Genomic DNA, 24928 nt, shown 5'->3' on the forward strand with positions numbered 1-24928 from the left:
GGGGGGGGTCCTCAGGAGGGGGCAGTTGGAGACAAGGACCAGTGGGGCTTAGATAGGGGTGGGGTCCTGGGGGGCAGTTGGGGCCGGAGTCCCAAGAGTGGGTGATCAGGGGACAGGGAGCAGGGGTGTTGGATGGGTTAGGGTTTCTGTGGGGGGCAGTCGGAGGGAGTGGATGGTGGCAGGGTGGGGCTACCCTCCCGCCCTGTGGAGGGTCCTATTTTTTGAATGTTAAAATATGGTATTCCTACCCTTCACAGTGCAGCTCTCCATTCATAGCAGGCTGCAGCATGAGGTCTCAGCTTCCTCACTCCCTCCCCCTCTTTCCTGTTGGTAGTGGCCAAGGGAATGCTGGGAAATGTAGTTCTTTTCCTGCTCCAGGGCTGGCTCTATAGGCAGGGAGCTAACCAAGGAACTACAGCTCCCAGGGCTCCCTGTTGGTTCTCAGCTCCCAGGCTGGATCCCCCGGCTGCCGACCCTGCAAATGGGCTGCCCCAAGCACGTGCTTGCTTTGCTGGTGCCTAGAGCCGCCCCTGATTGCAATACACTCATCCAGGTAGACTCCTGTCTCTGTACCGCTAACCCACATGGTCTTGCAGGAGTTTAGGTATTCCAACTACCTGTTAGTTTCAGATGATGCTGAGTCTCCCCTCCCCTGATGAGTACTGAGCATTAATTGGTGCCAGATTTGACACAGCTGCTGGAATTACATGTCTCCTTGGGACCACCTGGCTCTCCACTTGAACTTGGAGCTTATAAGATCAGGTTACTGCATTCATTTTACCTGCATCTCCTACCCCACCCCCTTTCCTTGTCCATTTTCAAGGATCCCTCTCACAAATACTTGAGACTGGAAATCAGTTCCCTTCTATGCTTAGGAGCCATAGAACCAGTTCCTGCTCAGCCTGGGGAGAAGGGATTTGACTCCCAAGTATTCTCCACTCCCATAGAAGAACGGAGAATGGAGACCTAGTCTAGAGCTAAGACTTGAGAACATCTTAGTGAAAGCACAGACATTCGGGATGGGGACCGTTGCAGCTAAAAAGTCCATCATTGGATCCCGGTGAATGGTTTTTGGCCCTCAGCCTTCAGGATGCATATTTTCATATCACGATTCACTCATCTCACAATGAGATTCCTTTGGTTTCTGGTCAGCCAAGACCACTTCCAGTGTTGGGTACTTCCATTCGGCCTTTTCTCTGCTCCAAGTGTATTCTCAAAGGTATTGGCAGTGGTTGCTGCCTGTCTGTGTTGGAGGGTGATGGTAGTTTTTTCCATACCTCAACAATTGGCTGCTCAAAGGCTGGTCTTTCTGTGAGGTTCTTTCCACCATGAAGACAACTTTGTCCTTTTCCTCAGGCTACGTCTCCAGGTCAGTGTAGAAAAGTCCACTTTGCCCCCTGTACAAAGGATAGAATTCATAGGGGTCTCCTTAGACACAGTAGCAGCCAGAGCTTACCTCCCCATGGACTAATTCTCGACTCATTCAAACCTCATTGCAAAAATTCAAATAAGTCCCCAGACTTTGACAAGAAATAGTCTTCAGTTTCTGGGACATACAAAGGTAGATGCTGCCATAACGTATTATGCAAGATGGTGCCTTCTCTGCTTCCAGTTTATATACTGAACAAACAGTCTGAAGAACCTTCACAATGTCTGTGCCAGCATCCCCTTTATCCAGCCAGCTCCAACCATCACCATAAAGACAAATTTAGCTTCGTCGTTGGGTTGGGAGGCTCATCTAGGGACATATACCCTTCAGGGCAGATGGTCTGCCCAAAAAGGTCATTTACATATCAACCTTCTGGAGCCGAGGGCAGTCAGGAATCCGAGACAAATCTGTTAATATCATGACAGACAGCATAGCTTGCATGTTTTACATCAACCATCAATGGTTGGCAAGATCCCCTTCTCTTTGTGCCAAAGTAATAAAGCTATGGAACTATAGTTACTACACAGGGTGAGTAACCTCCCCTTCCCTAGAGTAACTTCAACAGTTAATAAAAGCATACTTCTTGTAGGTCTTACACATATTTTGTTCTGTACAAAGCTGTGTATATATTGGACAATTTGTTTACATTTGGGACCTACTTTAAACTAATTGCCACAGTTCCAATAATTCATTAGCTTTTTGTTTAAGAAATAAATAATGCTGCATAAAATGTTTTAGTTCTAATCTAAGAATTTTTAAGGTAGCTTGTATCCTTTTAATCTTTTTAATTTTATCTCCCAAAACATCTTATGCCACAGTCATGCAGTTAAAAAAGCTACAGTGTCTTCTATAGGAAATATGTATATTAATAGAGCAGCGGTTCTAAAATTTTAGGAACCCGAGGACCCCCATTTTGATGTAAACATTTTTGGGGACCCCCAAACCTCCTGCTCAGCCCTTGCCCCTTCCCCAAGGCCAAGCCTCTGCCCCGCCCCTTCCCTGAGGCCCCACCCCTGCTCCCTCCAGCCCCCCTCCCTCTGTTGCTTGCTCTCCCCCACCCTCACTCACAGAGGTGGATGCAGGGTGCGAGCTCTGGAAGAGAGTTTGGGTGCAGGAGGCACTGGGAAGGGAGGGGGAGGAGTTGATCAGCGGGGCCCGCGGACCCCCTGGGATACCCTCGGGGAACCCCAGTGGTCCGCGCACCGCAGTTGAGAAACGCTGTAATAGTGTATATGGCAGTAGACTTTATACAGTTCTGTTTGTTCCCAACAAAACCTGTGTGCTCTAAGGACAGGAGAGTGTGCCTGATAGCACATCTTATTTAAACTTATTTAAACTTAGTAAACTACAAATTACATGACATTTGTTTGAAATGTTGTACAGAAACTGACATATTTTAAACAGTAGTCTTGTTTTAGTGATCATATCTGATTCTTCTGCAACACAAATGGCAATGAAAAAAGCAATGCCTGTCCACAAGCAGAGATTTTACCTTAGAAATATTAGTTGTTTAATGGATTGTTCCTCACAAAGAATATTTCATTATCATGGGATCTTTCATTGTGTGGCAGAAACATTTGAACAATGTATGAAATGTAGTTTTTAAAGCCCCTCGTGAGTTCTTGGAAGGGCTGCTTCTGTCTTGTATTTGTTGGGGGTGAATCTTTCATGCTGCCTCTGGAGAGCGCAGCTCTGTGAGCCTCCCAATGGCACAAAACAAATGAGAAGTATTAAACACTTCCTGTGTGTGACCTGAATACTCTTTTAGAACAATAAACCCCTGGTAGTCAGGTTACACCTTTAATAAATTCATTGTCTGTCCTCCCTCCCCCGCAAAATATAGTTCCCTGTCGGTGATCTAAAACATCTCAGCAGGTGAAGTGTTAGAATATTCAAAGACATTTAGCAGCTGGATCAAAAAAAGTATGATAGAACTGGTTTGAAATTTACTGGACTTCCTCAAAGTTAGTTTCTTATATTTTGTTTCAGGTTGCAACAGCAAATCTTGCATGGGCCTCGGTAGCAATACATCAAGTACAGGTGAGTCTGAATTCATAGACTAGGCTCATAGGGACCATTGTGATAATCTAATCTGATCATGTGCAGAATACAGGCCATAGGACAGCCCTGAATTAATTCCTGTTTGACCTAGAACAAGGCCCAGATTTTAAAGGTATTTAGGCGTTGCTGTGCTCAGCTTTGCAACACCTGACTTAGGAGCCTAAAACATATATTCAAAAGGGATTTAGGAGCCTAAATCCCATTGTCTGTTCCCTTGATTAAGTGCCTAAATCCATTTTGAAAAATAAGATGTAGACTCCTAAACCAGTTAGGCATTGGAAGACTCAGTGCAGCAATGCCTAAATTCCTTTAAAAATCTGAGCCCATAACTTAGAAAACTATGTAATCTTGATTTAAAAGTTGGCAGCGATGGAGATTCCACCAGCACCATTGGTAAATTGTTCCAATGGCTAATTGTCCTCACTGTTAAAAATGTGTGCCTTATTCCAGTCTGAATTTCTTTTTTTCAACTTCATCCATTGGATCATGTTAATACCTTTGTCTGCTAGACTCAAGAACCAATTATCAAAATTTTGTTCTCCAGAGATTGTGATCAAGTCATCCATTAGCCTAATGGTTAATTATTTTCATAGCACTTTTAAGGAACCATAGAGTAAATCTAAGTAGAAACTGTGGGTCTGAGTCTTCACATTTTGTGTATTTATTTATGTCCACTTTGCACATGCATAAAGCATTATCAGATTAGAACGGTATTTTATGATACAAAAGGTGCATAGCGGTATTCTTTATTTATTTATTCTTTCTGCAAAGCTCCCTGCACATTCTAGGAGTAAAATTCTTTTGTCAACTAATATGAAATGAATATGAAATCTGGTGAAGTAGCAATGGGGTTCAAAGTCCTCACTTCATCTAGCAATATTTTCCTTTCCCTGCACTGTTAATTGTATTCGATCTCTGTAATCCTGTTGACTTCCCCAAAGAAAGAGCATGGGAAAGGGGAGTCTAGCAATTCTGCTTCACTTCACTCATTTGGTGCCTTTATGGGCTTCTTTTGGCAAGCTGAGAGAAGTGATGAAGGAACAGGATAAGGGATAAAGGAAACAAATGCTATTAGCATTCCCAGCAAGGCTGTAGAATTTGTTATGGAAAGGCAGTAGTTAAGTTGATTTCATAGCAGGACCTAAAGATGCCAGCCAATGGCACCTCAGATTTTACAGCACTGAACAATAGGCAGTATTTTTTTTAGCAGAGATGCAGAAATGTATTGCTCATCCATATTAACATAGCCACAGCTCTGCAAAAAGATATTTAAACTTGAAGCCTGACACACAAATCTGTATTAGCTTTTTGGTGCATTTTACAGTGTTTGGTGCATTTTACAGTATATGTAGTTGCTTACACTTGTTTGTTTATATACAGATTAGACCAATAAAATGTTTGTCCTACAGTTTCACTATGAGTGTAGTGCTCTCCTGGCATAAGCAACAATGTATAATGTGTTTCCCTCAGGTGTGCAGGGGTCTTGCCAAACAGACTGAACTGAATGACTTCCTGCTTGACGTATCAAAGTAAGTGTGATTTGCAACAAGACAGTTTCAGCTGAATGATTGTTTCTGTGACAGGCTCCTTTTTTGATAAGTGAAAGTTACCAATTCATATTTTTCCTTGGCAATGTGTATGTTTGTCCTTCCCTTCCATTTTACCTGTTTGGCTATGGGTTTCCTCTATCTGCATTTGCTCCTTTTTCAATTCTGCTCGAGGCTTTCTCTTGTACAATACAAGTACACCTCTACCCCGATATAACGCTGTCCTCGGGAGCCAAAAAATCTTACCATGTTATAGGTGAAACCGTGTTATAACGAACTTGCTTTGATCCTCTGGAGTGCGCAGCCCAGCCCCCCCGGATTACTGCTTTACCGTGTTATATCCGGATTCGTGTCACTTACTGTGTTTATTTTGTCTTCTGATCATTACACTTCAAATCTAAGACATTTTACCACATTTCTACTGTTTTGTAGAAATATGTGAAGTTGCTAATGTTTAGAATGTAATTGGAGATGGCCACAGCACATATGCATTCTTTTACATCTTTATTAGAATTTGGAGTACATTGCTTATTAAAATTTAGAGTCCACTGCTTCCCTATAATTCAGCTATGCATTTAATTAGGAAAATAGTAAAAGAAATAATAAACATGAGTAACATGTTAATGTGGCTGTTAAAATCATAGTTGGCATTTACTTTGTCCCACAGGTTGACTGTGTATTGTGTGAAGAAGTACTTCCTTATATTTATTTTAAATCTACTGTCTATTAATTTCATTTGGTGATCCATGGTTCTTATGAAGATATAAATAATGCTTCCTTATTCACTTTCTCCACACCATTCATGACTTTACAGACCTCTGTTATATCCCCCCTGAGTTGTCTCTTTTCTAAGATGAACAGTCTAAGACTTTTTAATCTCTCCTCATATGGAATCTGTTCCATACCCCTAATCATTTTTGATGCCTTTCTCTGTACCTTTTCAAATTCTAATATCTTTTTTGAGATGGCGTGACCAGAACTGCATGCAGTATTCAAGGTGTTGGTGGACTATCAATTTATACAGTGGCATTATGATATTTTCTGTCTTACTATCTATAACTTTCCTAATGGTTTGTAACATTCTTTTAGCTTTTTTGACTGCCAATGCACATTGAGCGGATGTTTTCAGAGAATGATCCACGATGACTCCAAGATCTCTTTATTGAGCAGTAATAGCTAACTTAGACCCCATCATTTAATATGTATTGTTGGGATTATGTTTTCCAATGTGCATTACTTTGCATTTATCAACACTGAATTTCATCTGCCATTTTGTTGCCCAGTCACCCAGTTTTGAGAGATCCCTTTGTAACTCTTCGCAGTCAGCTTTGGACTTAACTATCTTGAGTAATTTTGTTTCATCTGCCAGCTTTGTACCTAACTGTTTACCCGTTTTTGAACAGCACAAGTCCCAGTGCAGATCCTTGGGGACCCTGCTATTTACCACTTTACATTGTGAAAACTGACCATTTATTCCTACCATTTGTTTTCTATCTTTTAACCAAACACTGATCCATGAGAGGACAGTCTGTCTTATCCCATGACTGCTTACTTTGCTTCAGAGTCTTTGATGTGGGACTTCGTCAGATGTTTTCTGAAAGTCCACTGTCTCAACTGGATCACCCTTGTCCACATGTTTGACACATTCAAAGAATTCTAACAGATTCATGAGGCATGATTTTCCTTTACAAAAGTCATGTTGACTCTTCCCTAACATATCGTGTTCATCAATGTGTCTGATAATTCTGTTTTTTACTATAGTTTCAACCAATTTGCCCAGTATTGAAGTCAGGCTTATCGGCCTTTTATTGCCAGATCACCTCTGGTGCCTTTTTAAAAAATTGTTGTTACATTAGCTATCAGCCAGCCATCTAGTACAGAGGCTGATTTAAGTGATAGGTTACATACCATAGTTCGTAGTTCTGCAATGTCATATTTGAGTTCCTTCAGAACTCTTGGGTGAATACCATCTGGTATACCGGTAACTTAATAATGTTCAATGTATCAGTTTGTTCCAAAACCTCCTCTATTGACACCTTAATCTGAGACCATTCCTCAGATCTGTCACCTAAAAAGAATGGCTCAGGAGTGCCAATCTCCTTCACATCCTCTGGAGTGAAGGCGGATGCAAAGAATTCACTTAGCTTCTCCACAACAGCCTTGTCTTTTTTGAGTGCTCCTTTAGCACCTCGATCATCCAGAGAGCCCACTGATTGTTTGGCAGGTTTCTTGCTTCTGATGTGTTTTAAAAAAAACTTGCTCTTAGTTTTTGTGTCTTTTGCTAGGTAATCTTCAGATTCTTTTTTGGACTGTTTAATCATACTTTTATATTTCACTTGCTAGAGTTTATGCTACTTTCTATTTTCCTCAGTAGGATTTGACTTCCAATTTTTAGAGGATGCCTTTTTGCATCTAACCACCTCTTTTACTCTGCTTTTTAGCCATGGTGGCATTTTTTGGTCCTCTTGCAGTTCTTTTTATTTGGGGTATCCCTTTAATTTGAGCCTTTATTATGGTGTGTTTAAATAGTTTCCATGCCGCTTCCAGGCATTTCATTCTTGTGACTGTTGCTTTTAATTTCCATTTAACTAGTTTCCTCATTTTAATGTAGTTCCCCCTTTTGAAGTTTAAAAAATGATTGTGGTGGTTTTCTTTGATATTTCCCTCGGCCCCCCAGGAATGTTAAATTTAATTACATTATGGTTGCTGTTATTGTGTAGTTCATCTATGTTCACCTCTTGGCCCAGATCCTGTGCTCCACTTAGGACTAAATTAAGAAGTAATCACTGCTTGTTGATTCCAGGGCTAGCTGCTCCAAGCACCAGTCATATGTTGTCTATAAATTTTATCTCTGCATCCCATTCTGAGATGACATGTGTCTAGTCAATTTGGGGTTAGTTGAAATCCCCTATTCTATGGGGTTTTCTGTTTTTGTAGCATGTCTAATCTCCCTGAGCATTTCACAATTACTGTCACCATCTGGTCAGGTGGTCAGTAGTGTATTCCTACTTCTATACACTTATTATTCAAGCATGGAATTTCTATCCATAGGGATTCTGTGGTACAGTTTGATTCATTTAAGATTGTTACTATTTTTGACTCTATGCTTTCTTTTACATACAGTATCCCTCTTTCACCAGCGTGATCTACTCTGTCATTCCTATATATTTTGTCCCGTGATATTACCACCTCCCATTGATTATCATCATTCCACCAAGTTTCTGTGATGCCTATTATATCAATATCCTCATTTAATACCAGGCCCTCAAGTTCACCCATCTTAGTATTTATATTTCTTGAATTCATATACAAGCACTTATAAAACTTGTCAATATTAATTGTCTGCCTTCATGTGTTGTAACTGAATGGGTCTCTTTTTCATATGACTGTTTCTCTTCAGCTCTTACTTGTACTTTATCAACTTTTATCCTCTCCTGTTTACTAGTGTATAGATTGTCTTCTTAAATAAATCCTCCCCTAAGGGCTGTATCTCTCCAAATCATATGCTCCTTCACACCTGTTGGCTTTCCCTTAGGCCTTAGTTTAAAAACTCATCTGCGGCCTTTTAAATTTTACATGCCAGCAGTCTGGTTCCATTTTGGTTTAGGTGGAACCCATCCTTCCTGTATAAAATTCTCTTTTCCTCAAAGATTCCAAGTTATTAATAAACCTAAACCTGTTCTCCCAACACCATCATCTCATCCATGTATTGAAACCCTGGAATTCTGTCTATCTAGCTGGCCCTGAGCATGGAACTGGAAGCATTTCACAGAATACTACTGTAGAGGTCCTGGTCTTTACTCTCTTACCTATCAGCCAAAATTTGGCCTCCAGGATTTCTCTCCTACCTTTCACTTTGTCACTGGTATCTACAGGTACCATGGCCACCAGTTCCTTCCCAGCACCGCACATACATCTATCTAGATGTCTCGAGAAGCCTGCAACCTTCACACCTGGCAGGCAATTCACCATGCAGGTCTTCTGGTCATCACAAACCCAACTATCTGTATTTCTCCAAGGACCATGAGTGGTAACTGCACAACTGAGTGGTATGAAGTATCTTTCAGCAATGGACATTACCATTGCGGGAGCTCTTTGCATCTCAGGGGAACCTGAAGTTCTGAGGAAGACCAAACAAGAGAGAGAGAGAGCTGATTATCCTGATTACCCCCCAGTGGCCTAGACAGTTCTGGTTTTTGAGCATTCTCCAGATGGCCTCAAGCCCTTGTGTCCATATTCACTTCTTCCCAGACCTACTGACTCAAGATGAAGGCAGAATCAAACACTCCAATCCAGTATTCCTCCATCTAACAATATGTTATTTAGCTGGATGACAGACATAGAAAAGGCACATTAAGTGGCAGTACAATCCTTAGCAATAGTAGGAAAGATTCCACAAGAAAACACTGTGCCACAAAATGGAAAAGAAATTCTCTACCTGAGGCAAACATTGGTGAATACCTTCAGAAACTTTTGAAATCCCTACTATTTTAGACTAGCTCCTCTCTCGAAAAACATGAGGTTGTCCCTCAGCTCTTTGCATGTTCATGTAGTGGCTTTTAGCAGTTTTCAGCCTCTAGTGGGAAGCCCTCCAGTCTTCACCCATCCTAGCACAGGAAGGATTTAAAAGGGCTCATCAGAACCTTTCCTCCAGTGCTGAGACCCACCCTAACATGGAACATCCAATCTTGTCTTATCAGCACTGATGAAGACCCCATTTGAACCATTAGTTTCATCCTCATTCACACATCTCTCGATGAAGGTGGCCTTTCTCATGGCAATCACCTCAGGAAGAAGAGTCAGTAAGCTGAATGCTCTTATAGCTGACCATCCATGTATGGTCTTCCATGAGGATAAGGATTTCCTGACTTTAGGATGTAGTCTCCTAAAGTAATCTTGGAATTCCATCTGAACCAAGTCATACACCCACCTGTCTTCTATCCAAATGCCCATGTCACTAGAGAAGACATAATACTCCACTCTCTGGATGTTCGCCAAGCCCTGGTCTTTTACCTACAGGGACGAAGCCCCTTAGAAAATCTCCCAAACTGATTGTTTCCTTTGCCAAATACATGAGAAGAGAAGCTGTCTCTTTATAGAGATTTTGGTCTGAATCCTGATACATTACAAACTATCAGTGACTACTCCCCCTCAGGTGGTGAGAGCCATTCAACCAGATCCCAGGTTACCTCAGTAGCCTCACTTTGAGACATCCTTCTAGATATCTACCAAGTGGCAACATGGAGCTCCATCTGTACCTTTGTTAGACATTTTGCTCTGGTACAGGCTTCTATAGCAAAAGCCTCTTGGTTTAGCAGTCCTTCAATATGTGGTACAGCAGCATCCCTTGCACTGTCCTCCTCAATGAATACTGCTTATACGTCACCTCAGGTAGAATACACATAGGGACAACCACTTGAAGAAGAAGAAGAAGAAGAAGAAGAAAAGATTATTTACCTGTACATTAATTGGAGTTCTTTGAGATATGTGGTCTGTATTGCACTACCTACCTTCCTATCCCAGGGCTATTCACAGTAGAAAGGTAACTGGAGAGGCAGGCAGTCCTCACTGTCCCTTATGCCCTCGATTTGGAATATGAGGGAGGAGAAGGGCGCAGGCATGAACCAGTGGATACAGCTAGCAAAAGTTTTCTGATATCAAGAACATGCAGTACATGCATAACTCAAGTGGAATACAGATAGCGACCACACATCTCAAAGAACTCCAGTTACTGTGCAGGTAAGTAACATCTTAATCTGAAGAAACACCAGCTGCAGCACAAAGGGTTGACGCCTTGTCTAGAATAATATAGTAAATTCAAGGGCTGTGTGGATGAAGTCTTTCCATTGTCTTTGTGATGATGACAGAGAGTATCCAAGACTATTTTATTTTCCCAGATGCCTTGTCATACTTACAATTTAAAAAAAATGTCTGGCCCTCTGTCTTACTATGAGAATACAGCAGTGTGGGTCAGCTTCTTTAGTGAGGGGGCTTCTGAGCTTGAGGGGGAACTTTGCCATAAATGGGGAGTGCAGGTGGTGTTTACACTACTGCTTTCCCCAGAATTTAATTTCTGCCAGGACTCAGTGTGTTTTCTGTCACCCAAGCCCCTCCCTCGCCAGCACCACCCATTTCTGCACTGGCATTCCCTAATGCCCCCATTGGTGCAGGTATTTTCCACAGTTGTGCCTCCACCCAACCAAGCAGACTTTGTGCTACTGGTCTGTACTGACAGAACCTGCTGTAAAACTCGGGATGAATCAAGGCCTACCTGTTTTAGGATCAGGTGGCCTGCTACATCTGACAGATTACCCTAATGTTGTATGCAGAGTAGTTGTAGCTGTGTCAGTTCCAGGGTATTAGAGAGACAAGATGGGTGAGGTAATATCTTTTAATGGATCACCTTCTGTTGGTGAAGAAGAGCTCGGTGTGGCTCAAAAGCTTGTCTGTCTCACCAATAGAAGTTGGTCCAATAAAAGATATTACCTCATCCATCTTGTATCTCTAGATTACCCTAAAACCTTCTAAAAGCACCTGTGGCTTTAATATTTTAATGCTGGGAATTTTATAGGTAAATAAATATGATTCATCATATCAGTGATTAGGATTATCACTGTCTGCAGAAAAATTTATTTCACCCACAAAACTAGGAACTCATGTAGTGACAACTGTCCAAGCAGTTGCAGGTAAAGGGCTTGCACTAGCAACAAAATAATATGAATTGCCTTTAAAAATGGTCTGTACTTTATATTTTATAGAAAGCAGGTTTCCAATTCATTGAGCAAATTGTTGACACGCAGTGTTACTGGGATATTTTCTGTACAGTTTTAGAATGTGTACAGAATACAAATGCTCCACATTTCATGCAGTCACTGGAAATGCAAAATTAATTTAATATATATTTCCTTCCCCCTGGACCCAACACAAAGGGAGCTGTATATGTGCTCAAGGCCATGGGACAATGTCTTTTTCTGTCTGTAGGAATGTTGTAATCCAAAGTTTATTAGGTCTGGGTATGTGGAAGATTTAGGCTTTTTTTTACTAAAAAGTTTGACCTTTAGCTTTCAATACTTTTGACTCTCCTTGGACAATCTCACTTCATAGTGAGAATGAGATCTCCGTTCTTTCTTTGCAACCACAAGGTCAGTCTTTCTCTCCAGCCACACCATGCGATACCTGGGTTAATAAAGAACATTCATTTAAATGTTGTCTAGGTTGTTGCCTCCATCAGGAAAAGTGGTTTAGTATGACATTAATTTTGACAAGTAACCTAATACATAAACCTAATGAAGTATATTTGGAAGCAATTAAATAATGCATATGTTAAAGCATTTAATGAGAGAGAGAGAGAGAGAGAGAGAGCGTTTGTAAGGAATACTCACCCTGAAAGGCAGCAAAGTACTGAATCATGTGCTGAAGTGTTTTGCTAAATAGGGGCCTGAAGCAGCATATGGTAGGCTCTCTATTTATTCATTCATTTATTTAATTTATTTAATTTATTTATTTTAACAGAGTTGCATGTTTATCCAAAAAGGATTAAAACTTGGAACCTGCCCAAATCCTACAGCAATCTAAATAACATTACTTACTAATTTTTTATCTCTTCTTCTTTACAGAACCTATTTTGATAATATAGTCGCAATAGATTCTCTACTTGAACATATAATGGTAAGCTATCTTTTTTTCATCTTTAAATTTATACATCACATGTGTTAGTCTTCCATTCTCTTTTTTCATTGAAGTAAAGTGTGGCATTGTTGAACCATAGAACCTGTTTATAATGAGTTCATATGGTAGATAAGTTCTGAGGATGGTCTGTAAGGAAATAGTGATAGGGGTCCTCTTGGTTTTATTTATTGCAAAAACTTCATTTCACAGTTTCATAAGTACTGAGTTATGGGATCTCTGTGAACTAAATGTTGATCTCAGATTTGCTAGATAAATAGAATATTTGTATATTTGTGTATTTTCTTAGCATTTCAACTTGTTCCTCTGACTGGTTCTTTCTACTTTCAAATCACCACACATTGCAATACACTCGTCAAAAAACTCACAAAAATAGCCCTTCTGATTGAAGAGCATTGTCTGTGTGAAGCCATGTGGAAATGGCCAGCATTACCCACAGATAGTTTATCCAATGACATGTGATAGGTACAAAAGAGAGTTGTTACCTCCCAATTAGGACGTAAACCGATTTAGATTCCGCAATTACAGAGTGGCACAGTCAGTCACAGAACATTATGGCAGCAATTAAAGCTGGTTGCATCGTAATAACTAACAGATTATTTAGTCAATGGATTTCCCTTTTTTTTTAGTTCATAAACCGATCACAATTTTCTTGAATTTATTCATTATTCAGAATGATTCATTGAACATATCTGCAAATAAATTTGCCTGTAGATTGTTTGCTGAGTGTTTGAATGTGAGCGGTGGTGTTTAGTTTTGGACAAACATGTTGAATAATATGGTTCTTTTCCTTGATTGAATGAGTGTAAAATAAGAGTCAGTTTTCTAATGAGTGCTTGCAGTTTTACCAATTTAAAAATCGCTATCAAACAATACTCTCCAATGTTTGCCGTAATCTTATCAGTGAACTTTTTAGCTAGAATCTTCACAGAAAGTATGCACACCAACAGTGCAAACCATGTCAATGCAAATTAGTTTAGAAATTCAAATCAATATTCAGGAGAAATATTTTGCAGGCTTAGTTGAATCTAGGTACTACACAGACAAGAATTGCTCTCTTCAATGCACAAGAAACGTTCCTCAGTTTCAGCAGCTTTGTCTATTCTCATTTACACAAATTGCTTCACAACATTGTTTAACATTTAAAAGCACTGTGGTAACATAATACACAGAACTTAATGACAGATAATGATATTCTTCTCTGTGAACAGTCACCAAGTAGAACACACACATGGCAATGCAATATGCTTATTCTTTCATCTTCCTTCCCAACACCTGCTCTCTCAGCATTCTGCTGCACAACCTGCATTGATGCTTCACAGTCAACTTCCTTTGAAGTCTGTGCCAATTGGCTTCTTCTGGGTCTAGCAGAAAGAGAAGAATGGATCTGCTAGTTTGTGCATCCACTGCAATTCTACTGGAGACTAGTTGTATCATTTCTGTGACTCACCCTATCTCCTAGAGTGAGAGAACAGCAAGAATCAATCTCCTCTCCCCAGTCCACCTCCTGGAGATTACAATGAAAGCTTTTGATGGTTCTCGCACTAATAATAGTACCATTTCTCTGCTTGTTTGTCTTTATATCTTTGTTTCTTTCTTATTCGAACTCCTTAGTGAATTTAGTGGAGTAAAAGGTGCCTGATTGGGAGCACCTGAAAATAAAGGTCTTTCTTCATCCACAGAAGTGGTGCAGTGTGGGGAACAGTAGTGCAAGTTTCCCCACACACTGCCTCACTAATGTGTTTCAGTACTATTCTGAAGGCTCTGCCCTAAGGGGAGAGATGATAGGTTGGTCCTCTTCAGTCCTTGGCCTCCCTATTACTCTATTTACAAGGGTACCTTTTGTGATTGTGTCACCTGCCAGTCACTGTCAAGCTGGGTTGGATTTGAGCCAATGACCTAGTGAAGAAAGGCTTTGCCAAACCCATTAGGCATCTACTCCATATACAGTAGTATTTTAAGCAGGCCAGTCTTACAAAAATGGGTCATGACATAAGATAAATGACCCCATCCTTCAAGAGTTGAATGTATTAGAACACAATGCCTTGTGATCTGTTTTAAAATATTGATGCTTTACAAAGCACCTGATGTGGTTTCAGAAGGTACATAGGGAAACCTCCCTTACTGTTATCCCAGAAATTGCCAAAGTAGTTTTAAATAGTTCCTCTGGTTTGAATGAATAAAGGAATAATGGGAATGGCTACACTTTTTAATGAACTCCCACATGGAGAAAAGATACCTTGGGCCTGACTCTCAGCCTGCCATCTGCCCCTCTTGCATCAATCTGGTGGCACGGAGCCAGAACACAGCTGGATCTCTCCAGCTGGGGATTTTTCTAGCATGAGGGGAGCCTTCAGCTGTGTAGCTTAGTTCTACACGGGTTGCAGCGTAAAGGGTAGGGTATAGAAAGTATGACAGGACTGCTGTGATCCAGCAGTCCCTGGCTGGCAGTCGGTACCTTGTGTGCCACAGGTAGTTGGCATAGAATTAGCCCCAGAGTCAGGGAGCCACTCACAGATTCTTTGCAATCCAGGCTGAGTCCAGTGCACATTGGTACAGATGAGAACCTGACACAATATTTTTATATCTCGCTATTATTTATGACAAAAATGGCACTTTTGCTTCTTTAGAAATATAAGCTAACTTCAGAATCCTAGCATTCTTGAGTATGTATTTAACACACACACAGAGGATATTTTAACAAAACTTATGCACACAAATGTAGAGTTCTTAAAATCTGAGATTAAGGTCTGGCTCTTTTGTCTGCTGTAAATGAACATATCTAGGGGTATTCTTCACAATGGCAAAGCAAATGAGGAAAAAAAAAGAATCAGGTGTGTTTGTGTTTTGTCCAGCTGAAATAATCATGATTAGAGTGTTCCATTTTGGGAATTTTTCCTAAAGTCCAGTTTTGATTTTATTTTTCGCATCCTTTTAAAAATCTGGTTGGGATTGTTACTGATGGATTTCACATGTCTATGTGTGTCCTGGAGAAGCTTGAAACTGTGTGTATGCAAATCCTTATATTAGTAGTACACCTCTACCTCGATATAACGCTGTCCTCGGGAGCCAAAAAATCTTACCGCGTTATAGGTGAAACCGCATTATATCGAACTTGTTTTGATCTGCCGGAGTGCGCTGCCCCGCCCTCCCCCGGAGCTCTGCTTTATCGCATTATATCCAAATTCGTCTTATATTGGGTCGCCTTATATCGGGGTAGAGGTGTATAAGGAGAGAGCACACCCGCTATACACATGCTTTTGTGATCTATATTTTCAGATGTCAGAATATAATTTATGTAATATATACGGTAGCATTAAATCCTGTGACTTCATAACAAGATGACTACTATGCTACACAATCCATTTGAAAAATATTCTATAAAGTCTTCTTTTACTTCATCTGGAATCATACATTTGGATAGTCTCTGTACATTGCTCTCTCTCTCTTCTTTTTTTAGTTGCTGCAAACTAATTTTCTGAAAAGTGACCCCCACAGAGTAGTGTGTGGGAAGTGTTAACCTGTTCTCATTTGAAGTGAGAGGAGGAATTCAGAGATGAGATTTTTGCTGTGTCCTTAGGTCACACTGTTGGGCCTGGATATTTCAGGACTCTTAGAAAAGGATATGCATTGTGTACTTGAGTCAACCAAAAGTACTTTTGGACTTTATGCATAAAGTTATTTTTCAAGGCTTCTGCAGATGGGAAGTTTGGTGTATTTTGGGCTAAACTGTGCCCTTATGAGCTACAATATCATATACGCAAGAGGGATTGCGTTTCATATACTCAAGAGTTAGCTCTTAATCCCAGAATTTTCTTGCTCTTTATAGTACAGAAGTAACCCAGGTAAGCACTTTAAGAGTTAAGCATATTATTATTTTCAGACAATAAATATTTATCTGGCTTATTTAAAATGTGGAGAATTTTAATCTTGAGAAAACACTCTGAACCCCAAAGGTTTTGAAGTCTCTCTGTCTTTGGGGGCAAGGACTGTCATTTATTATATGTCTGTTCAGTGCCTAACACAGAGGGGTCCCAATCTGACTGAGGCATCTAAATGCTGCCACAATACAATAAATGCTATAATGATAAATAAACTAAAGGATGTAAGAAAGCAAGGACTTATCTTGCTTATTTTATAAAAAAAAAAGGGGGGGGGGGGAAGAAATGTCAGAAAAATCTCATCAAGCTCTAATTTTAAAGTAAGATGCAGTGATGCTTCTCTCTTTGGCCTCAAAGCACATTTTGGCAGGTGCACCTAGCTGTAATGATATAGTGACTGGTCAGTCTGCGTTTCCATTAGGGACATTGTTTATTCAGAGTTTTAGAAGTCGTAATGCCCATAAAATGTTCTTTGATATTGTTGTATCTTCAAATCTATTAAAGTACAGTAATTGAAAGTAAATCATTTTAAAAAGTAGGGAAAAGGTTGTCAGTCCAAAAGCAATGACTTTGTACTCACAAAATACCCCGCTTCAATGGAGACCCATTTTTCTCCTTGTACATCACCCACTGGAGCATCTAAAAAAAACCCTGACTTTTTAAATTTAAATGTTAAAACTGTAAATGACAACTTGATTTAAATAAATTATTGTATAAAACAAAAACATTATTTTTGTGTGTTAAGTTGTAGCCTAAATTGTTTTAGTTGAGGAAACTTCTGGAAAATGCTTTCTCTATTAGAAAAGCTGGCAGAACTTTCATATTCGAAGGGTCTACCTTCATGAACAGATTAGTGACTAAAGTTCACCTGAACCTCATGATGGTTAATCTTAGTTTTGTTCTTTTGTCTATAGATATATGCAAAAAACCTGGTGAATGCAGACCGCTGTGCACTCTTCCAGGTTGATCACAAGAACAAGGAACTGTATTCAGACCTTTTTGATATTGGAGAGGAGAAGGAGGGGAAACCCGTCTTCAAGAAGACCAAAGAAATAAGGTAGGAACAGCAGAAGAATTCAATTTAATTCTAACTAGCGATGTGCAGGTATCTTGTTACCCAGTGTCTGTGCCTACTTGCAGGTGCCTACCCTGACAATACTTGTCATACTGTGATATCATTCCCACCAGGACCCGCCTCCAGAAGGTAGTACTTCTGGGAATGACATTGCAGTGCCATCGAAACAGCGTCTCTGAAGCTATAACGTCACTCCTGGAAATGCCGTCTTCCGGAGGCGGTCCTTTTGGAAATCATGTTGGAAAAAAACACAGGTGCTCCAAGGTAGGTAAAGGAGCAGGTGTTAAATTAAACCCCCTTATCTACAGTTCTGCAAGTACAAGACATTTATTGGCGTTCCCAAGATCAATCTAAATGTGACCTGTTCTCTCAAACACATGCAAAGTAGGAAAATTATAGTGGGTAATTCTGGTTGGGGAATCAGGCATTGCCAGTAACAACTGGTCAGATCCAATCAATCCTTTTAAGGTGGGCAATCCATTTACTCTTAGTTTAGTGTCTCCTTGCCTCGCCTGATATGATGATCCTGGACTTCATTCTGATGTGAATAATTGTGATTTTAAAGTGCACTTGAATTGGTCAATTTTAAGTTTTGCACTGGCGTGGAAGGTTACACAAGCTTCTATGAGTATTTTTAAAACAGATGCATCATCTACATGGTAAAATTGCCTCATTAATGTGTACATTTTACACATACACCCCTCCTTAGTGGAAAAAACAGCCAGAATAACAAGGTAACTTTTAAATATTTAAGTTTTTGGAGAGAATGATAATTTATATAATGCCTTTTGTCCAGGAAAATCCCTAATGGATATAGGTTGAGATTTTTCAAAGCAGGGTAGGGGATTTGGGTCCACATTGTTTTATAGTTAGTGAAAAATGTGTGACTAAATCCCATGAAGTACTTCAAAACCTTTCAAACATAAAATACACACAGCTCTTCACTCAGCAGTGACATTCTAAAATGGTTTATTCAATTGTTTCTTTGTATCTTTAAAGTTATAGTATCAGATATGGTTCATAAGGGAATGTAAGTCAGATTCCCTTACTCTCAATGGGACTCACGTAGGCTGATGTTTATTCTTTCTTACTACATTGTATATGTGAACATAATGGAGTCTACACTGGTGCAGTTTATATACTAAGGAGCAAGAAGATGGTGTAAATTAAAGAAGGAGGTGACCTACTTACACTTTCTTACACCCTCCTGATAATTGATTTTCTTGTTTACAGTCCTCTCATCTGTCCCCTCAGTGTGAGAATTACACAAATTTTGACTTTGACTGTAAGGGAGTCTGAGGCAAATTCAGGGGTGATGTATGAGGCTCTGAAAAGGGCAACAAAAATGATTGGGGTATGGAATGGCTTCCGTATGAGGAGAGATTAATAAGACTGAGACTTTTCAGCTTGGAAAAGAGACGGCTAAGGGGAGATATGATTGAAGTCTATACATTCATGACTGGTGTAGAATAAGTAGATAAGGAAGTGTTGTTTACTACTTCTCATAACACCAAAGAACTAGGTGTCACCAAATGAAATTAATAGGCAGCAGGTTTAAAACAAATAAAAGGAAGTATTTCTTCACACAATGCATAGTCAACCCGTGGAACTCCTTGCCAGTGGCTGTTACGAAGGCCAAGACCATAACAGGGTTCAAAAAATAACTAGATAAATTCATGGAGGATAGGTCCATCAATGGCTATTAGCCAGGATGGGCAGGAATGATGTCCCTACCCTCTGTTTACCAGAAACTGGGAATGAGTGACAGGGGATGAATCACTTGATGATTACCTGTTCTGTTCATTCCCTTTGGGGCACCTGGCATTGGCTATTGTCGGAAGACAGGATACTGGGCTAGATGGACCTTTGGTCTGACCCAGTAGGGTCATTTTTATGTTCTTATGAAAAGACTGTAACATATACATTTGCAAGAGGGTAAGAGTTTGTCTGACGTGGTCTGAATTGGTATAATGCTGTAATTGGTGTACATATTGTGGGGATAAGCAGAAGAAGGTATAGCATACACCAACTTAAACTTCTTATAGACATACAGTAGAACCTAAGAGTTATGAACACCTGGGGAATGGAGGTTGTTTGTAACTCTGAAATGTTTATAACTGAACAAAACGTTATGGTAGTTCTTACAGCTGAATGTTGACTTAATACAGCTTTGAAACTTTGCTATACAGAAGAAAAATGAAACAAGCACAGAAACAGTTTCCTTACCCTGTCAAATCTTTTTATAAACATTAGCTTTTTTTCTTAGTAATTTACATTTAACACAGTACTGTACTGTATTTGCTTCCAAATGAGGGGTGTGGTTGACTGGTCAGTTCATAACTCTGTGTTTCTACTGTACTGAGTAAAATCCTGGCCCTAATGAAGTCAATGGGAGTTTTGCAATAGATTTCAGTGGAGCCAGGATTTACCCACTTAGACTAACATCTGTGTGTGGCCCATCTTTGAGTGTCACTGCTTATTTCACCCATGCCTCCTTTAAATTATAGAAGCCAGAAGTGTTTTATGTTGAAGAATGATCCCAATTATTTTCTTGTAATAATATTGACTGCAGGATTTGTATGATTCAACTCTAGTATGCTTCATGTATTTGTTTTCATTGTGGAAGGTCTACAAGATTCTGTCAGTAATAGTGCATCTTAGCTTGCTGTAAAATGAAATTTATCCATGAGATTCGTTCATAAAATAGCATGGATATAAGAGATGCAATTGATAAGTTGTAAAGTAAACTGATGACTTAAACACAAGTCATCAGACTGCACAAATGTAATTGAATGAAATGAAGATGAATTAGAAATAACCTCTAATCTTATTATGGACAGCAATCCTTATTGAACCAAAATGATTGTAGTATGGGACCTTTTTTAGCTCTATATCAGGGATGGGCAAACTACGGCCCACGGGCTGGATGCGGCCTGCCAGCCATTTTAATCCAGCCCTCGAGCTCCCGCTGAGGAGTGGGGTTTGGGGCTTGCCCGGCGACAGCTGGGGAGCAGGGTCGGGGGCTGCTCCACGCGGCTCCAGGAAGCAGCAGCATGGCCCCGCTCTGCTCCTACACTTAGGGGCAGCCAGGGGTTCTGCTCTGCATGCTGCCCCTGCCATAGGTGCCGCCCCTGCAGCTCCCTTTGCCTGGGAACCACGGCCAATGGGAGCTGCAGGGACGGTGCCTGTGGACGGGGCAGTGTGCAGAGCCACCTGGCCATGCCTCCACATAGGAGCCAGAGAAGGGACATGCCGCTGCTTCCGGGAGCTGCTTCAGGTAAGTGCTGCCCGGAGCCTGCACCCCTGAGCCTCCCCCCCGTGCCCCAACCCCCTGCACCAGCCCTGATCCCCCTCCTGCCCTCCAAACCCTTGATCCCAGCCTGGAGCACCCTCCTGCACCGCAAGCCTCTCATCCCCATCGCCATCCCCAGCCCAGAGCCTGCATCCCCAGCCAGAGCCCTCACCCCCCCAAGCCCCTGCCCCAGCCCTGATCCCCCTCCCGCATGCCGAACCCCTCTGTCCCAGCCCGGAGCACCCTCCTGCACCCCAAACCCATCATCTCCAGCCCCACCCCAGAGCCCACACCCCCAATCAGAACCTGTACCTCTTCCCACACCCCAATCCCCTGCCCCAGCCCTGATCCCCCTCCTGTGCTCCAAACCCCTCGGTCCCAGCCCGGAGCACCCTCCTACACCCGAACTCTTCATCCCCAGTCTCACCCCAGACCTTGCACCTCCTCCCCCTTGCACTCAACCCCAGCCCAGAGCCCCCCCCCCCACCCTAACTCCTCATTTCTGGCCCCACCCTGGAGCCCGCACCCCCATGAGAGCCCTCACACCCCTCCCGCACCCCAACCCCAATTTTGTGAGTATTCATAGCCCACCATACAATTTCTATTCCCAGATGTGGCTCTCGGGCCAAAAAGTTTGCCCACCCCTGCTCTATATCCATATAAAATATTTTCAGTAGATATCTATAGTATTCTTTACAATTCCTTCTTGTATTTCAAGAATTTTATCCTTACAAACAACAAAATTAAGCTGGTTTGGACTGAAGGTACATTTGTATGTTTAGGGTAGTCTACAATGAAAAAATGTTTATTCAAACTGTTCATATGCTGATCGACATGTTTCTTTAATATGTGCAGATTTTCTATTGAGAAAGGAATAGCGGGTCAGGTAGCAAGAACAGGTGAAGTCCTTAACATTCCTGATGCCTATGCAGATCCACGCTTTAACAGGTAAGACATTCTTTAGTTACAGCTAGGACAGGAAAAAACAAAATAGCTAGCTTTTTACTTAATGTTCCACTCAAATTTTAAAGACATTATCAATTGATTTGTACGTTTTCATGGAATTAAGGGGTCCTGATGAAGAGACAAACTTGAAATATTTATTTTCAGAGCATTCAATCTGATCTCGTGACTGTATTCTATTAAAACAATTTTGATTCTGTTTTACCAAATAATTGAAGAAGCATTAGTTATTTTGTTCTAGATAGAAGTTTGCACCGCTGGATGGACTATTGCTCCTTGTACATTAAAAACCTTAACTCAATCTGATTGGTTTAGAAAATAGGTGTATTTCAGTCACTTGATGAGCTGCTAAGTCATAAAAATAGAGTTTTTAAAACATTTTCGGTATTTTTATGAATGAGCTGACTTAATTGGCTGAAGTTTTATTTATCTAATTTTTAAATGTGTATTATAATAATTGATGCATGCATTTAAGTGTTAGATTAGTGAACCCTGTGTATATTTAAATGACATTTCTAGGGAAGAAGGGATGACCATTAATTGTTGTCCTTCTCTTTCTCTTCCCCAACTCTCCAGAGAAGTTGACCTCTACACAGGCTACACAACCAGGAACATCCTGTGCATGCCTATTGTGAGCCGAGGGAGTGTAATAGGCGTTGTGCAGATGGTGAACAAAATAAGTGGAAGTGCCTTCTCTAAAACTGATGAGAACAACTTTAAAATGTTTGCAGTCTTTTGTGCTTTAGCCTTACACTGTGCTAATGTAAGTTTTATCCCCCAAAAGCTTAATATGAAATGTGAAGAAAATAGTTCTGTCAGTTTGGGATTTTATCGATTCTGCTTCATCTTCCAAATCATTAAAATTGATTAATAATTCTGTTTTATTGAGCTAATGGGGCATCAGTAATGTGTTGATTCTTTCACAATAAGGATTTGGTTGATTTCTTCTGAAATAATTGTGCAATTGATATATCTGTTACATACAGCTAATGCAAAACAATATACTCCAGTCAAAGTATGTAGAGCACCACTTAACTCTGTTCAGATATGGTGAATGGACCTGAGTCATTTATTCAGGTTCAGAGTATGTATTTTACACAGTTTACTGCGTGGTGGAGGGAGTGTACTCAAATACCTAGTGTGGAGGGAGTATATCAAATACATCTGAATATACATTTATTTTAACATCCTGGACTTTCCACATATAACTACCCCTGCATCTAGATGAGTGTTGATGCTATTATTTGTGAAAGTCAACCTTTTTTTTTTTTTTTTTTTTTTTAAAGAAAGATAATTGTTCATTTAGAAAGTATAAAAACATTTATAATCATTACCATATAGGTATAAAAATGCAATATTGACCATTACAGAAAGGAACACATTTTATTGAAGAGAGATATTGTACAATGACATAGTCAGGCCAGAGTCTCATAAGAACCCTTTTACAGTACTCTGGCAGTGTAAATGGAAGTAAACTATATTTACACCCACTTTAAGGCCTCTTTAGAGTGGTATAAAGTGGCCTTAGTGTAAATCAGGATCAGGTCCAGTCAAGTCCCTCTATTGGACATGGATCTACCATGTTAGAGGATGAACCCTCAAGGCATGTTCCTCCTGGGGATTTTCTTCAAATGAAGCATAATTCTCTTTACTCGCTTATAATCTATACCATGCCTAATATATTGAATTTCAATCTTTTAATATATAATTGAACTTGTTTTTCCCTAGCGCTGAGTGATAATTTGTCCATTCTCTGTTGTGAAAAACACTGTCCCTGAAGCGACAGAGCAAATGCATTACTTGAAAAACTCAGTGGGAGATTGAAAATGTATAGAAAATATTGTTATTTAAATTAGCTCTTTTGGGCCAAATTGTGGCATGGTTAGCGCAGTGGTGCAAAAGGATTTAGTGTGACCCTTTGTCTGTTCTGCACCTTCTACCCACATCACAGGTAGTAGCAAGGGCATCGAAATAGGCTTTGCAGAGCTGCTACCATTTTGAGTGTCCAGGTTTAGACACCTTAAAGGGAAAGGACCTGATTTTCAGGAGTGCTAAGTTTCCACCTTCGTAAAGCCTGGCTCTTATAAAATGTGTCAGGCCAGGCATCCAAAATAACTAGTGAGTTTTGAAAATGTAAGCCTTTATTCTTAAGAATAAATGTTTGATCTTGAGGGAAACAGGCTTTATCTTTGTAACTGAAGTCCAGTGTTAATGAATAACAATTGTTCTTTCAGATGTACCACAGAATTCGCCATTCGGAGTGTATTTATCGTGTAACCATGGAGAAGCTGTCCTATCACAGTGTTTGTACAGCAGAAGAATGGCAAAATCTCATGAACTGCACACTCCCTACCCACATCTGCAAAGAAATTGAATTGTGAGTCTTTTGTCATTTCAGCAGCAGCTATAACCTGTCTTTTGCTCATAAAGTTAAATTTTCCATGTACAACAGAGGGTTTGTGGAAATTGTTATCAAAGAAACATCCTAAAGCTATCGGGATTGATTTTGAATTTCCTTGCACCTTGTTATATCTATACAAAGTAAGTGTAACCCAGATGTAAAATGTTACCTAAACAGAGAAGCATTTTTTATCCATTTTGCATACGTGCAAATAACTATATATTTTGTACAGCAACATTAAATCAAGCCCAAGGAACGTAGAGAAAAAAGTTCTATTAATTAGGCTTTATTTGCATGGGATCTCTGCTATCTTAATCCTACCAGTCCTCCTGTAGTGAATGAGGCTTCCAGGAGAAACCAAGTAAGGGACACCTGACTTTCTAATCATGATTTTATATATATATGATCATATAAAAAGCAAACCACAAAAAATATGAAAATACAGAAGCTCAGTGATGCAAAGTACTTGAGCACTCTGGCTCTAATCCATCAAGGCATGCATGCACGTGCTTAAGTTTAACTGCGACTACTCATGATTAAAGTGAAACATATGCTTAAGTGCTTTGCTTGTTGGAGTGCTCAGCTGTTTTCAG

At 40.3% G+C, this 24928-nt stretch overlaps 1 protein-coding gene across 4 annotated transcripts in view; it reads left to right on the forward strand.

The window, feature by feature from the left end:
• The window catches only part of PDE10A (phosphodiesterase 10A), a 270956-nt gene that overhangs the window by 206905 nt on the left and 39123 nt on the right, over positions 1-24928 (forward strand). For all 4 annotated transcript variants that reach the window (XM_034765248.1, XM_034765250.1, XM_034765252.1 and 1 more), the window contains 7 exons: positions 3419-3469; positions 4961-5019; positions 12654-12705; positions 17519-17661; positions 21827-21919; positions 22511-22697; positions 24169-24311. In XM_034765248.1, coding sequence (XP_034621139.1) covers positions 3419-3469; positions 4961-5019; positions 12654-12705; positions 17519-17661; positions 21827-21919; positions 22511-22697; positions 24169-24311 — 728 coding nt within the window. The remainder of the gene's footprint in view (positions 1-3418; positions 3470-4960; positions 5020-12653; positions 12706-17518; positions 17662-21826; positions 21920-22510; positions 22698-24168; positions 24312-24928) is intronic.

Source organism: Trachemys scripta, chromosome 3 (assembly GCF_013100865.1).
Source record: "Trachemys scripta elegans isolate TJP31775 chromosome 3, CAS_Tse_1.0, whole genome shotgun sequence".
In the NCBI taxonomy this organism is placed as follows: Eukaryota; Metazoa; Chordata; order Testudines; family Emydidae; genus Trachemys; species Trachemys scripta.